This window comes from Capra hircus, chromosome 4 (assembly GCF_001704415.2).
Source record: "Capra hircus breed San Clemente chromosome 4, ASM170441v1, whole genome shotgun sequence".
Lineage (NCBI taxonomy): Eukaryota > Metazoa > Chordata > Mammalia > Artiodactyla > Bovidae > Capra > Capra hircus.
This window is the reverse complement of record NC_030811.1, coordinates 13,288,343-13,305,377: the sequence shown is the minus strand read 5'-3', so window position 1 is coordinate 13,305,377 and position 17,035 is coordinate 13,288,343. Positions and strand designations below refer to the sequence as shown.

The window sequence follows — 17,035 nt, the reverse complement described above, 5'->3', positions numbered from 1 at the left end:
GCTTCCAGATGAAAACAATGAGGCTGAGAATCAGTGACTCGGGGCCACCTGGTTCCCCTGCAGAGTGGAGATGGGCGCGATGGTCTGCCTTCATCCGTATTTAGGGACCCTGGTCTTCTCAGTCCCCGCTGATTTTCCTGCTGTGGGAGAACAAAGTGATGTATCCATGAAATGTTTTCCCTCATTCTGTGCAGGACAGCGCACTTTCCTTAAGGTGCAGCAGGGTGGACACTTAAAGGCATCTTCATTTCAGGTGTCTCTCTTATCTGCCACAGGAGTTTTCTCGGAGGAAAGAAAAATCTGACTTCTTGAACACTCATTTTAAAAATGCAAGAAATCATTGCATATTTAAAGGGGAGAAAATTGCTTTCTTTATTCTGTTTTTTCTATCTTGTTCTCACAAAGGTCCCTATCATTAATAGTTTGAGCAGACAGCCACCACTGTAGAGCTGTCTCCTCATGACCTTTCTACAAAAGCGTAGAGTGCAGTTGACACCCAGTGTTGCATATGGTTTGTCTGGAGTTCATACATGATGAAAGAAGTATTTCCACTAAGAAGTTTTTGCCTTCTTAATTATTGCTGACATTTGAAAATAATTCTTTTTCTAGGCTACTGGTTTCATTCAAAAATATTTTACCAAAATATTATATGTAAAACTCTATAATTGCAGGCTATTTGAATTATGAACTCAAACAATTCTAATCACTTGGGAAAAGGAGGCTAGTGACTTGCATATCTGATACTGAAGCATCCCTATGCCTGCCTCCTGAGGCCCCTTTTAGGTGCAGCAGGAACCCAGACATCACACCACAGCTGAGCCTACTCAGCTGCCTTGGTTGCTCCCCTAGGATCCATCTCAGGTCCTGACTCAGCCCGCTCTTCCTTCCTCTTCAAGCTCTTACCTACCTTCCCTTTCTGGAGATCTCCCATAACTCCTTTAAACATTCTTTTTGGAAAGAAATTTAGTTTTTCTAGCTTTCTGTGTTGTTATCAGCTCTTGTTGTTAAATTGTGTAGGACTCTTTGCAACCCCAGGCACTGCAGCACACCAGGCTTCCCTGTCCTTCACCATCTCCTGGAGCTTGCTCAGACTCACGTCCGTTGAGTCCATGATGCCATCCCACCATCTCATTCTCTATCACCCTGTTCTCTTCTCCTGCCATCAATCTTTCACAGCATCTGGGTCTTTTCCAATGGACCAGTTCTTTGCCTCAGGGGCCACAGTAAACACAAGCCCATGAGACTTTTTCTAAAGTTCGTTGTATCATTTTCTGTTACTGCTTTTGTTCCTTGCTTTCCTTGATGACGGAAACTGCTTACTCAAAAAGAGTTAAAAATTTACAAAATATCCATAATTCTGGAATTCTCAGGTAGTAAGGGCTCCCTGAGCCTTCCTATTTAGCCTGAGTCATAGACCTATTAATACAGTATTGGATATGTCCCTAAAGTGCCAAATTCCATTCTGTCATTAAATTTGTATCATCCAGAAAATTAGACAGTTTCCCATTTTGTATCTGCTGATTAGAAGTTCTATATATATCCTTTAACTGTGCTCTGTTTGCATGAATTTTAAAATAAATCAATTAATAAAAGCTAAAAATATATCAGCTAAAAATTAGTTAATAACATTTGCGTGAATTGGTGAGATACTTACTGACCATAATTTGCTACCATTTCTTTGGCGATCCAGTAAAGTGTTGACCCTAGACTTTGGAATTAGTGTAATAGACCACCTCCTTCTAAAAGAAACACCAGATCCATGCGGGATGAGACACAGAACTCACAGGCAGAGGGCGACTCTCTCTGGAATTTGCAATTTCATGGCAATGATCAATTATGTCAATATTTTTCTCCTGTGCGACTTCAAAGCAGTGCTTTTCTTGTGCTCCTCTTCACATTTAGGTGGATGTTGCAGTGATTTTCAACTTGATTTGAAATCTTTTTCTACTTTGACTCGTTGGAAGACTATGCTATTGATCAGGACAATTCAGAAAAAATATCTCGGTAAACAAAAATGCGATTGAAATTTTCATTTCCTCTTTCCTGTCATCTGGTAACTATTTTTCAGTTAACGTAATATGGTGATTCATTTCCCCCATTTGAAACTCTAAGAATCGGCTCAGGTTTGACATTCCTGTTACAACTTCCTGAGTGCTACTCTCGAATAAACAAGGAAAATGTGCAACTTTGCTTTTATATTTTATACACAATAGAATTTTCAAATGTCTTTTTTTTGGGTAATGCACATTTATTAAAAAACAAACAGTAACCATATAACATATTCAAAAGGTAAGTTCCCATACAATCCTACTCTCCAGAGATAATCAATGTACAGTTTCATGTTTAAATTACAGAGTTTTCCTGCATATACAAAAATAGACCCCAAAGACATTTTTGTATAAATATGTTAAATTTTGAAATATAAATCAAATCGTGTACACATGCTTTGACTTTATGTGGAAAAATTTTCATCGCCATATAAATTCTATATTATCCTTTTAAATGGCTATATAATATTCTATTATTGGCGAAGGAAATGGCAACCCACTCCAGTATTCTTGCCTAGAGAATCCCATGAACAGAGGAGCCTGGTGGGCAGCTGTCCATGGAGTCGCACAGAGTCGAACACAACTGAAGTGACTTAGCATGCATGCATGAATTGGAGAAGGAAATGGCAACCCACTCCAGTGTTCTTGCCTGGAAAATCCCAGGGACAGAGGAGCCCAGTGGGCTGCCGTCTATGGGGTCGCATAGAGTTGGACACGACTGAAGTGACTTAGCAGCAATATTCTATTATAGAAATAACAAAATATTTAAATCCATTCCAACATACAAATTTTATGTCAGTTCCAAATAGTTTAAAATATCAGTAAGAAAACAATGAATATTTACAACCTCTTTGTCACTATGGACTTTTTTTTTTTTCCTGTTCCTAGAACTCAACAAACCCTTTTTGCTCAGAATTTTGCCTTTACTTATTCCTCTGCAAGGAACAATTTGCTTTAAGAAGTTATCAAATACTTCTAAGAACTTCAAATCTGAAATTAGTGGACAGAAAAGCAAGTGAGAAGGTAAAGGGATATGTAACCAAAAGCAACATGTAAAGAACAGGGGACCCTAATAACTTCATAACTTGGACCAAGAAGACAAGCAAGCCTAGAAAATAAAACTATCTCTTTTTAGAGATGGCTTGTCAGGGTTCTCTTTCTTCTAACTGCCTTAATAATCAAGACTCATAGAGACTCATAGCCTTGAAGGGAAGCCAGAAAACTTGAGTTCTCCCAAACTTTGTATGTGTGCATGCAAATGTGCGTTCTGTTAGGTAGAGTATATAATAATGTATCCTAATACATTTTATTATCTATAGTAAATGTTACATATATAGGCTATTATTTCTTTGATACAAGGATAACTTTTTCTGATAAATATGAGCACACAGAATTAGTTTTAACCATATATCTAACAATAAATTGTAGGAAATCCATCCAAAGTAATACATTTCCAAATGCTTACTTTGGTATACTCAGAAGGTATTTTGTGTCTTGATTTCCCTGAAGCTCTGACCTTCCTGTCCCAGGGGGCGGCTTCTCTGTCTCTACCCAGGAGCATGGGAGGCAACCAGACACGGATCACAGAAGTCACCCTCCTGGGATTCCAGGTCGATTCAGCACTGGAGTTTTTCCTCTTTGGACTTTTCTCTCTCTTCTACACCCTCACCCTTCTGGGGAATGGAGTCATCCTGGGGCTTATCTGCTTAGACTCAAGACTGCACACCCCCATGTACTTCTTCCTCTCACACTTGGCCATCATCGACATGTCCTATGCCTCCAACAATGTCCCCAAGATGCTGGCAAATCTTGTGAGTCAGAAAAGAACCATCTCCTTTGTTCCCTGCGTTATGCAGACATTCCTATATCTAGCTTTTGCTAACACAGAGTGCCTGATTTTGGTGGTGATGGCCTATGACAGGTATGTGGCCGTCTGCCACCCCCTCCATTATGTTATCACCATGAGCTGGAGAGTGTGCACTGTCCTGGCCATCACATCCTGGGTGTTAAGCTTCCTCTTGGCTCTGGTCCACTTAGTTCTCTTTCTGAGGCTGCCCTTCTGTGGGCCTCATGAAATCAACCACTTCTTCTGTGAAATCCTGTCTGTCCTCAAGCTGGCCTGTGCTGACACCTGGCTCAACCAAGTTGTCATCTTTTCAGCCTGTGTTTTTATCTTACTGGGGCCCCTCTGCCTGGTGCTGGGCTCCTATGCGCGCATCCTGTTCGCCATCCTGAGGATCCAGTCCGCTGAGGGCCGCAGGAAGGCCTTCTCCACCTGCTCCTCCCACCTCTGCGTGGTCGGGCTCTTCTTTGGCACTGCCATCATCTTGTACATGGCCCCCAAGTCCCGCCACCCCGAGGAGCAGCAGAAGGTCCTTTCCCTGTTTTACAGTCTTTTCAACCCCATGCTGAACCCGCTCATCTACAGCTTGAGGAGCAAAGAGGTCAAGGGTGCCTTTAGGAGAGTGCTGTGGAAGGACAGGCTAATGTGAAGAATATCAAAGGGCAACATGCAGGAGGAACTTTGTTCCCTCTGAAATATGGTGAATGCATGCTAAGTTGCTAGTTGTGTCTGACTCTGTGCAACCCTATGGACTGTAGCTCGCCAGACTCCTCTGTCCATGAGATTCTCCAGGCAAGAATACTGGAATGGGTTGCGATGACTTCCTTCAGGGGATCTTCCCAATTCAGGGATCAAACCCGAGTCTGTTATGTCTCCTGCATTGGCAGGTGGGTTCTTTACCACTAGCACCACCTGTTAAGCCCCTGAAATATGGTAGGGGGCATTTTTTGCCTTTAGCTGTAAAGCTACAATATTATAGCATATTATAGACCTAACTGGACTTTCCTTGTGGCTCAGCTGGTAAATCTGCCTGCAATGTGGAAGACCTGGGATTGATCCCTGGGTTGGGAGAGTCTCCTGAAGAAGGGAAAGCCTACCCACTCCAGTATTCTGACCTGGAGAAGTCCATGAACTATATAGTCCATGGGGTTGCAAACAGTCAGACATGACTTTCACTTACTTGCTTACTTATAGACCTAATTGGTGCTTCTGAGTTGTGGTGCTAGAGAAGACTCTTGAGAGTCCCCTGGACAGCAAGGAGATCAAACCAATCAATTCTAAAGAAATCAACCATGAATATTCATTGGGAGGACTGATGTTGAAGCTGTAACTCCAATACTTTGGCCACCTGATGTGAAGAGCTGACTCACTGGAAAAGACCCTGATGCTGGGAAAGATTGAAGGCAGGAGGAGGAGGGGTTACAGAGGATGAGATGGTTGGATGGCATGACCGACTCAATGGACATGACTTTGAGCAAGCTCTGGGAGTTGGTGATGGACAGGGAAGCCTGGTGTGCTGCAGTTCATGAGTTTGCATAGAGTCAGACATGACTCAGCCACTGAAAAACAATAACAGACGTAAACATATAATCAGCAACTATATAGACCTTAGAAAATAAAATGGATAACTATTCATGACCCTGGACAGGCATAGGTTCTTAGAGATGATCCAAAAAGTACAAGACATAAAATTTGAAAAATTGGTAAATATTGGAGTTTTTGAAAATTAGTTATTCTGCTTGTCAAAGTCATGATCTTAAAAAAAGAAATGTAAATCACAGACCATGTACTTTTTGAAAATGTTAGTCTGATCACAGGAGGGGACAAAGGAAAGGCTTAGAAAAAAAGCAAGGTTTATTATACACCTAGGCCAGGGACAGGAGGCATGGCCCACCATGCGGGGTCACACGGGGGACACAGCTGGGTGGTCAGGAGGCAGAAGACAGCATAAGGAGGAAGGTTAAACTACTGCCTTTATTGGCATTTCTGCAGGAAACTCTGAATTAAGTGGTTTATATGAATAAGTTGGAGTTCTTATAATAGATAAATCTTTACCATGTAAAGATGGAAATCACAGGAGAATTCTCAAGGCAAGAATTCTCTAATATTTCGAACCCAAGCTATCTTACTTTCAGTAATCTCATTTTAAGTCTTTCTGGCCTCTCTTCTTTCTTAAAATAACAAGTGCTATATAATAGGATGCTTTATTGTTTTCTTGTTGCTTTCTTGGTTTTCCTCATTTTGAAAATCAACATCCCCATTTCTGAACTGCATACAACTAAGTGCTGTTTTTCTCTCAGTTGTTAACAATTCCCTGGTATTAAAATATTCCACTGACAAATTGATCTGCAGTTTGATTTGAAATATCTTTTTGCTATCTTCTCAGAAAAAGAATTGGACATTTCTGACTTGCATTTGTCTTACTTAAAACATGTATTAAAGAAGAAATATATGAAGTAATCTGAAAAAAGAAAGAACAGTTTTCAGTTATAAACTTCATGCTCATGAAATGATGAATCTATGATCTATAAGGCAAAATTAAAAAAAAAATAAATTTTACCCCAAAGAAAACATTTTAAGTTAATGACTTTAGTGCTTTTCTTTACCTAAGAAGATGCAAGAGTCTGGGCTCATGGTAATCATTCCTTGGTTTTGCATCTTAACTGTCTAGAGCCAGTATCTTGTTTTTCTCCACCCTGAGTTCCCCTCAGGGTGCACCACCAGCTGCAGAGCTTGTGGCTAGTTGATGACAACATTTTTGGAGTTGCCTGACAGGCTACCTTCCTGAGGCTATAGTCCTCAGAAATGTCCCCACATAAAACAGAACTTTCACCTTTTATGTTGTATGTTTTTTAAAAGAGAGGCTCACAGCTGGAGGGTGATGTTGTCTCTTAACACAATTATGCCAGATGCACAAAAATGGGAAGTCATATGTTTGCCAACACCAACCCTGCTTTTGGAATTTAGCAAGGTCAAATGGAAGCGCGCAATCCTGAGTGCCATTGTACTGGCTGGTCTTATGATTTGAGATAAGATGTTGGTCTTGTGGTATGATGATAAACTGGATCCATTGTTGGTGGCTGAATGGAACTCTAGTTGTGTGGCAGTAACTTTTGATTCTCATTCTTCAGGTTGCTTCTACTAGAAAAGATTTCACTGGGAAGAAAGTTTCTGAGAACCACTCTCCATGTGGCCGTTAGACCATGTAATACAATTTTCAGCTGATTGATCACTGTGTTAACTATAAACCTTGATGATCAAATGCTTAGAAAGGTCCTTGGTTATAGTGGGCAAAGTATATCAGTTTCATTCCCAGCAGACCACAGTATACTATGCACAGATACTCATCACCTCCATTTTTGTGGATGGAAAGCTGTTAAAACAGAAGAGGGGGGACAATGGGTTTCTCACAGGAATAAATTATAGACTTCACACGGCAGGTGTGAATTTCTTGAGAAATAGCCCCACCCTGAAAGGAGGAAAATTTTAGAAGGCCTTGCAGCATGTTCAGACTAAATTACATTTAGGTAGGCTAGCAAGCCCTATATGGAGGACCCAATATTTTGGGGTAGCAAGACATACTCATAACTGCACTCAAGTTATTAGTACACAATGATAACCACAGCATGGTGGATTGTCCCACAAAACCAAAGAATGACTTTGAAAGAGAAAGGTGGCCATCTAGGCATCACTGAACACGCTGAATTCACTTTTAATGAGGTGTGGCAGCCAGTTGAAAAAAATATATTTTTTTAACTAGAATGAGAAGATTAGAGGGAATTCTCTTCTAGGAAAAATGTAAGGGATAAGAGTCAGCCTGGAAGTAGAATGAGACCTTAGTGAAATAGATCAGACTGACTCAGCAAATAAAGCTGAATACTGCTAGCACTCAGCCCTTACTCAAGACCTCTTGACTGTTTTGATCCAGATGGAGACTAAAGTAAACATGAGACAGAGCCCTTCCATTCTAACTGCTGGAGCCAAAGGAACACAGTTATGGGGATCTTACAGACCTCGGAACTTAGATTCTCTGGCAGTGTTTGTAATTTTCACTGAAGCATAATGAGTTCATGCTGAACTGTGAAGAGCAGATCAGAAGAAGACATACCTGTAGTACAGTTAGTCTGGATATCACTGTGTTCTCCCCCTCATGATGGGGCAGGCAGAGAAGTAGGCCCCACTGTGTAACAGCCCACAAAAGAAGCTAGCTTTAGTACAAGCCTCTAAATTGAGACAGGGTAACTGGCTTTGTCCCCTACTGACTTGGAACCGAGAAATAAGTGAGTCGTGGCTAACTGTAACGACACTTGTCCATATGCTAATCTGGTATATGGACAAGCGCCAGATCTGTTGGAGAGGCAAAGACCTCTGATTCTTACTGATGGGTTCTGAAATGACAACTGAATTGTATCATGACAGTAATATGGTTTAACATTGGGTGTTACTAAGATTCAAATATATATGCTCAGATACTCAACGGAGAAGGCAATGGCACCCCACTCCAGTACTCTTGCCTGGAAAATCCCATGGATGGAGGAGCCTGGTAGGCTGCAGTCCATGGGGTCGCTGAGGGTCAGACATGACTAAGCGACTTCACTTTCACTTTTCACTTTCATGCATTGGAGAAGGAAATGGCAAGAACCCCAGGGACAGGGGAGCCTGGTGGGCTGCCATCTATGGGGTCACACAGAGTCGGACACAACCGAAGCAACTTAGCAGCAACAGCAGCAGATACTCAGATGTGTCTGGCTGTTTGTGTCCCCATGGACTGTAGCCCACCAGGCTCCTCTGTCTATGGGATTTTTCAAGCAAGAATACTGGAGTGGGTTGCTATTTCCTTCTTCAGGGGATATTCCCCACCCAGGGATCAAACCTAGGTCTTATACATTGCAGGGAGATTCTTTACCAACTGAGCCACCAGGGAAATCGTAAAGATTTGACTACCTTATAAGGTAGTCATTGATATTGATACTGATGATCAAATGTATTGGGAGGTTAGGTTAAAGCTACCTCAGAATCTAATACCAATGGAAAATGGCTGGCCTGAAGAAGAACTTTATTTAGCTGACCATCAGCTCAATTCTATGCCAAATAATTTTGCATAAAGTTATAAGCTCAAAGGGGGAAAAATAGTCAAAATAGTACAAAAATGTGAAAATGTGCATCATGACTTTATAGGATATGCATGTTCCTTTGAGGTTACTCTTATCCTACATTCATTCCTCCAAATGTTTGGCATTGTGAAATGAAGTATTTCCTGCCATATTGGTAAACAAGAATGTCACAGCCATCAGCGATTTGGGGCCTCCAAATGTGAGTTTCTGAGCCCAGGGAGGAAACCCAAAAGAAAGAACAACACCTGCTTTATAACAGCCATCAGACTGTAGCCACTCCCTACAGTGACCCTGACGAAAGGAAGCTCAGGATGTGAAAACAGGATAGTGGCCCCAGATAGATTAGGTGCATATGAAAGAAATAATTTCAGTAAGCCCAGCTTCCATCTTCCCTTACACAGAAAAGCACTAAATTCCTTGAGATATCTGGTTTTCCTTGATTAGCAATCAAGCACTAATCTGGGTACTGCTGTGAAGGGATTTTACAAATCGACTGATGTGAAGCATGGAGGCTATCTTTTAGCAACTGATAGTCAGATACAACTTAGTGACGAAACAACAAAAAATGGAAGTTATCCTGGGGCCTACCCCAATCAGGCAGAAAGTGAAGAACTTATGGCAGAAAGCAAAGAACTAAAGAGCCTCTTGATGAAAGTGAAAGAGGAGAGTGAAAAATTGGCTTACAATTCAACATTCAGAAAACTAAGATCATGGCATCTGGTCCCATCACTTCATAGTGAATAGATGGGGAAACAGTGGCGTTTTATTTTAGGGGGCTCCAAAATCACTGCAGATGGTGAGTGCAGCCATAAAATTAAAACATGCTTGCTCCTTGAAAGAGAAGTTATGACCAACCTAGACAGCATGTTAAAAAGCAGAGACATTACTTTGCCAACAAAGGTCCGTCTAGTCAAGGCTATGGTTTTTCCAGTGGTCATGTATGGATGTGAGAGTTGGACCATAACGAAAGCTGAGTGCCAAAGAATTGATGCTTTTGAACTGTGGTGTTAGAGAAAACTCTTGAGAGTCCCTTGGATTGCAAGGAGATCAAACCAGTCAATCCTAAAGGAAATCAGTCTTGAATATTCATTGGAAGGACTGATGTTGAAGCTGTAATTCCAATACTTTGGCCACCTGATGCAAAGAACTGACTCATTGGAAAAGACCCTGATGCTAGGAAAGATTAAAGGCAGGAGGAGAAGGGGATGACTGAAGATGAGATGGTTGGATGGCATCACCAACTCAATGGGCATGAGTTTGAGTAGGCTCCAGGAGTTGGTGATGGACAGGGAAGCCTGGCGTGCTACAGGCCATGGGGTCACAAAGAGTCGGACATGACTGAGTGACTGAACTGAACCGAAATGACCCAATCAGGTGAGCCTTCTAACCCTTATAGCTTAGTTGGTAAAGAATCCGCCTGCAATGCAGGAGACCTGGATTCAATCCGTGGGTTGGGAAGATCCTCTGGAGAAGAAAAGGCTACCCACTCCAGTATTCTGGCCTGGAGAATTCCATGGACTATATAATCCATGGGGTCGCAAAGAGATGGACAAGACTGAGCGACTTTCACTTCATTCCTAACAGCAGAGAGTTTTCTACAACTTGCAGCAGTGGAGGAAGTCAGGGAGCTCTGGTGTGAAGGTGAATCTCACCTCATGCAAGGACCTCACATGAGGATTCCAGATCCAGCCACACCCTCGATTTCAGCCTGTGCAGAGAATCCACCTGAGCAGGGCCAGGATGGCTGACCAATGGAAACTGTGAGACAGTAGGCATGTTATTTTAAGCCATTAAACCTGTGTTAATTTGTTGCAGTAGGAATAGAAAACAAAAGCATTTTGGTATCAGATAAAATTCTTTATTTTCCAACTCTGGCCATTGCTGGATTGGTAGTCTATCATTTAGTTCAATCTTTTTGACTGGGCATCAGAAAAGTTTGGGCATAAAACTTTTTGGTTGGGACCCCTTTGAACTCTTAAAAATTACTGATACAAACATTTATGTGGCTATCTTTGTTGATATATGTCATAATAGAAACTGAGAATTTGTTAAATATTTACTTTTAATTCATTAGAACTATTCCCGTTATATGTTAATATACTGTATTTTTATGAAAAATATCTCTTACAAGACAAAAAAAAGAGAGCAGTAGCTATGTTTTACATTTTTGAAACATGTCTAAATGTTTGGCTTAACAGAGAAGACAGCTAGATGTTATATCGTCTTCTACATTCTGTGTATTGCACTATTTTATGTCATGATGCTTCTGGGAAACTCCACTAACTGATAGTGAAAAAGGCAAGTGTGTAAATATTATTATTAAAATATTGTTGATCCCACAGACCCTTGGAAAAGTTCTCAGAGATTCCCACTTAAAGAATCAAAAACTTTATCTTTTAAATAATTTATTTATCCAACAATAACCTCAGATATGCAGATGACACCACCCTTATGGCAGAAAGTGAAGAGGAGCTAAAAAGCCTCTTGATGAAAGTGAAAGAGGAGAGTGAAAAGTTGGCTTAAATCTCAACATTCAGAAAACGAAGATCATGGCATCTGGTCCCATCACTTCATAGGAAATAGATGGGGAAACAGTAGAAACAGTGTCAGACTTTATTTTTTGGGGCTCCAAAATCACTGCAGATGGTGACTGCAGCCATGAAATTAAAAAACGCTTACTCCTTGGAAGGAAAGTTATGACCAACCTAGATAGTATATTCAAAAGCAGAGACATTACTTTGCCGACTAAGGTCCATCTAGTCAAGGCTATGATTTTTCCTGTGGTCATGTATGGATGTGAGAGTTGGACTGTGAAGAAGACTGAGTGCCGAAGAATTGATGCATTTGAACTGTGGTGTTGGAGAAGACTCTTGAGAGTCCCTTGGACTGCAAGGACATCCAACCAGTCCATTCTAAAGCAGATCAACCCTGGGTATTCTTTGGAAGGAATGATGCTAAAGCTGAAACTCCAGTACTTTGGCCACCTCATGTGAAGAGTTGACTCGTTGGAAAAGACTCTGATGCTGGGAGGGATTGGGGGCAGAAGGAGAAGGGGACGACAGAGGATGAGATGGCTGGATGGCATCACGGACTCGATAGACATGAGTCTGAGTGAACTCTGGTAGATGGTGATGGACAGGGAGGCCTGGCGTGCTGCAATTCATGGGTTCTCAAAGAGTCGGACACGACTGAGTGACTGAACTGAACTGAACTGATATAGTATATATTTATTATATATTAATATATGCAATTATATTGATAATTTATGTCTATATATTACAATTGAGCTTAAATTTATATTTAAACTTCAGTCTCCACATCAGTAAAAAGATAATGATGATATTAAACTATGAAGTCCCAGGTGGCACTAGAGGTACAGAATCTGTCTGCCAACGCAGGAGATGCAAGAGATGCAGGTTCGATCCCTGGGTCAAGAAGATCCCCTGGAGTAGGGAATGGTAACCCACTCCAGTAGTCTAGCCTGGAAAATCACATAGACAGAAGAGCCTGCCAGACTATACTCCATGAGGTTGCAAAGAATACACAGTCTGATATAAAGCATCTGGCACATTTTCTTAAAACATAAGAAGGTTTTCATAATTATTGCTTTCAGATGTTTCCTTCTTCATTAATATCTACTCACCATTATTGCAGGCAGAGACACACCTTGGCACGGAGGATCTGTTCTGTCTCAGGGCTGTCTATAACAGACTCCATGGGAAGTCATCTCTCAACCATCTAAATGTATACCTTTATGGGGATTGTAGAGAAGCATCCATTCTTAAAACCATCACTTGAAGGGAGTGGGCAATGTAATTTATGATATCTGTCTCAGGTTTATAATTCTAGATAAATTGAAAATGTGTGTAGAGACAGTATGATGCTAGTGTCTGCTCTGACTGTTTTCTAGAATTTTTCCTCCATGGGTAATTCAACACAATCTTAGCTCTTCTGCAGACGGAAATTTTAGGGATTCCACCCCCCTCAACTCCCCCATAGAGAGAAGATTAAAATATGTTGTATCTTATGATCCTTCTGGGAATTTGAATTCTCAATAGAAACTCCAGAATGTTTTTAATTCATCTGATTCTAAAATAAAACCTATGCCTCTTGGGGTTCTTTGAAGAACCTTAACAAGTCCAACGAGCAATCCATCCTGTGTCTGGAATTCAATCCTCTGACAGCTGCTGAGGAAGCAGGACTCTGAACCATTTCGGAGGTACTGTGCTCACTCTTGTGGGGTTTTATTCTAGGTCAAAGAAGATTCTTATGAGAAATCCAGAGATAGCATCTCCTGGAGTAGAAGAGATTGATTTATGCTGGGAGGTGATTTCCAGTACAGGTAGGTGAGATAGGACAGGTCAGCAGCAGACACCACCGTGGCTCTGGGCACAAGAACGACATCCCTGGGTGATCTTTCCTCCCACTCATATGTGCATTGTGAGTAGGAAAGTAGACACTCATGTCTCCCTCCCTGACCTTAGGGAATTTCTGCCTACTGAGCTGTGTGTGTATGTTGTGGGGGTGGTGTTCAGCATCCCTCTCAAATCACCTCCCAGTGTAACTGAGTGGTGGAGGTCCAAGCTGGCCCCACTCTCAATGAGGAGGGATTCAGACAATGAAAGGCTCTATATCCAGGCATTGTCTCTGAAACAGCCAAATTAATAAAATGACTTTATGTATCAGCTGGGCTTCCCTGGTGGCTCAGATGGTAAAGACTGTAATGCAGGAGACCTAGGTTCAATCCCTGGGTAGGGAAGAACCCCTGGAGAAGGGAATGGCTACCCACTCCAGTATTCTTGCCTGGAGAACTCCATGGACAGAGGAGCCTGGAGGACTACAGTCCATCATGTCACAAAGAGTCAAACACGACTGAGCAACTAACAAAGATATTGATGTCCAGGGAAGCCTCCCTTAGAAGATGAAATTCTAATAACAATTACAGCAAATCTTTTCTTTGCTGAAATAATGTAAGAGATAAGTTTGCCATATATCTAATCTTTTTGGAACCATCCTTAGGGTATCACCCTGTTGTGATGATTATCAGATTTGAAATCCTAGTATTTTATGTAAATATCTTTCCTGTCATAAATAGGATAGAATGAGTTCCAACACTCCCAACAAGAGGTGGAGAAATAAATAAAATCCATAGATCATGAAACTTTCTGAGTTATAGGACTGGCCCAGTAGACAGAATTACTCATACTGACCATGCAAACCTTTGCTTATCTGAGCTGTTATTGTTTTATTTACTGTACTGGAAAGGTGAAGATTTTGGCATCACTTTTCTGACATTTTCTTCCTTCTTTCAGTACAGTATCTGCTTAAGAGTTTTCATCTTTATTCAACTTTATTTTTATGCTGTTTAATTTTAACAGAAAAATGATAATAATGGTAATGAAATAATTCAGGCACAAAATTAGCTAGACCAAAAGGTGATAAACATACATTCCTACTGAATAGACTGAGTTACCTTCAACAAATATTATTGTTCTTCATGTTCAGAGAGTAAAAGTGTGCTGCTGCTGCTGTTTAGTTGCTAAGTCATGTCCAACTCTTTGGGACCCCATGAATTGCAGCACACCAGGCTTCTCTGTCCTTCACTATCTCCCAGAGCTTGCTCAAACTCGTGTCCATTGAATCAGTGATACGATCCAACCATCGCATCCCCTGTTTCCCCCTTCTCCTTTTGCCCTCAATTTTCCCCAGCATCAAGGTCTATTTCAATGAGTCAGATCTTCACATTTGTCAGCCAAAGTATAGTAATTTCAGCTGTGTCTAAGTAGAATTTCGCATAGAGATATTGCTATCTCCATTTTATGTAATATAGGAATGGTCTTTCACTGTAGCAAAAATCAATATCACAAACTTAATAGCATTTACACAGAACCCCCCCCCCCCAAAAGCAATCACATTTACGGAAATGAAGAAACTGTAATTTTGTCTCTGTTTCATTTCCCAGTAATCAGATCCTAACTATGAACTTTTCTAACAAAATAGAAGCCATGTGTTGGTCAGTTGAAGGTGGCACATAGAAGATATTGGAAACATGCAGTTTTTGAATTAAAATGAAAACCATCCACTTAACAAACATTTCCTGAGCTTGTTTCATCTAGAATCATATTAGTTATTATGAGACATAAAGATGTACAAGACAAATTCAATTCAATTCAATCGCTCAGTTGTTTCTGACTCTCTACAACCCCATGGACTGCAGCACACCAGGCTTCCCTGTCCATCACCAACTCCCAGAGCTTGCTCAAACTCATGTCCATTGAGTCGGTGATGCCATCCAACCATCTCATCCTCTGTCGTCCCCTTCTTCTCCTGCCTTCAATATTTCTCAGCATCGGTGTCTTTTCCAATGAGTCAGTTCTTTGCCCCAGGTGGCCAAAGTATTGGAGCTTCAGCTTCAACATCAGTTCTTCTAATGAATATTCAGGACTGATTTCCTTTAGGATTGACTGGTTTGATCTCCTTACAGTCCAAGGGACTCTCAAGAGTCTTCTCTAACACTACAGTTTCAAAAGCATCAATTCTTTGGCACTCAGCTTTCTTTATGGTCCAACTCTCACATCCATACATGACTACTGAAAAGGCCATAGCTTTGGCTAGATAGACTTTTGTTGGCAAAGTAATGTCTTTGCTTTTAAATATGATGTCTAAGTTGGTCATAGCTTTTCTTCCAAGTGTCTTTTAATTTCATGGCTGCAGTCACCATCTGCAGTGATTTTGGAGCCAAAGAAAGTAAAATGTTTCCACTGTTTCCCCATCTATTTGCCATGATGTGATGGGACAGATGCCATGATCTGTTTTTTGAATGTTGAGTTTTAAGCCAAATTTTCACTCTCCTCATTCACTTTCATCAAGAGGCTCTTTAGTTCTTCTTTGCTTTCTGACATAAGGGTGGTGTCATCTGCATATCTGAGGTTATTGATATTTCTCCCAGCAATCTTGTTTCCAGCTTTTTCTTCATTCAGCCTAGCATTTCATATGAAATACTCTGCATATACGTTAAATAAGCAGGGTAACAATATACAGCCTTGACGTCCTCCTTTTCCTATTTGGAACCAGTCTGTTGTTCCATGTCCAGTTCTAAGTGTTGTTTCCTGACCTGCATACAGATTTCTCAAGAGGCAGGTCAGGTGGTCTGGTATTCCCATCTCTTTCAGAATTTTCCAGTTTCTGTGATCCTCACAGTCAAAGGCTTTGGCATAGTCAATAAAGCAGAAGTAGATGTTTTTCTGGAATTCTCTTGCTTTTTCAATGATCCAGCAGATGTTGGCAATTTGATCTCTGGTTCCTCTGCCTTTTCTAAATCCAGCTTGAACATCTGGAAGTTCATGGTTCATGTACTGTTGAAGCCTAGCTTGGAGAATTATCAGCATTACTTTGTTCGTGTGTGAGATGACTGCAATTGTGTGCTAATTGTTTGAATTCTTTGGCATTGCCTTTCATTAGGACTGGAATAAAAAATAATCTTTTCAAGTCCTGTGGCCCCTGCTGAATTTTCCAAATTTTCTGGCATATTGATTGCAACATTTTCACAGCATCATCTTTTAGGATTTGAAATAGCTCCACTGGAATTCCATCACCTCCACTAGCTTTGTGCATACTGATGTTTCCTAAGGTGCACTAGACTTCACATTCCAGGTTGTCTGGCTCTAGGTGAGTGATCACACCATTGTGGTTATCAGGGTCATGAAGATGTTTTTTGAATAGTTCTTCTGTGTATTCTTGCCACCTCTTCTTAATATCTTCTGTTTCTGTTTGGTCCATACCATTTCCGTCCTTTATTGTGCCCATCTTTGCATGAAATGTTCCCTTGGTATCTCTAATTTTCTGGAGATATCTCTGTACAAAATGTACAAGACATGTTACTTATCCATAAACCATTATTTGATGAAAGTGAATCTCAGCTCAAATAAACGACATTTTGTACAAACCCCTTTTGATCTTTGATTTTATCTTGGGGATTACCATATCTTCATTCAGTTCAGTTCAGTTCAGTTACTCAGTCATGTCCAATT

At 40.9% G+C, this 17,035-nt stretch overlaps 1 protein-coding gene across 1 annotated transcript; it reads left to right on the top strand.

Annotated features, from left to right (window-relative positions):
* On the top strand, positions 3,608-4,540 carry LOC102187648 (olfactory receptor 2A14-like). The gene is made up of 2 exons (XM_013963461.2): positions 3,608-3,859; positions 3,905-4,540. Exons 1-2 carry the CDS (start codon positions 3,608-3,610, stop codon positions 4,538-4,540), a joined length of 888 nt encoding a protein of 295 aa, XP_013818915.2.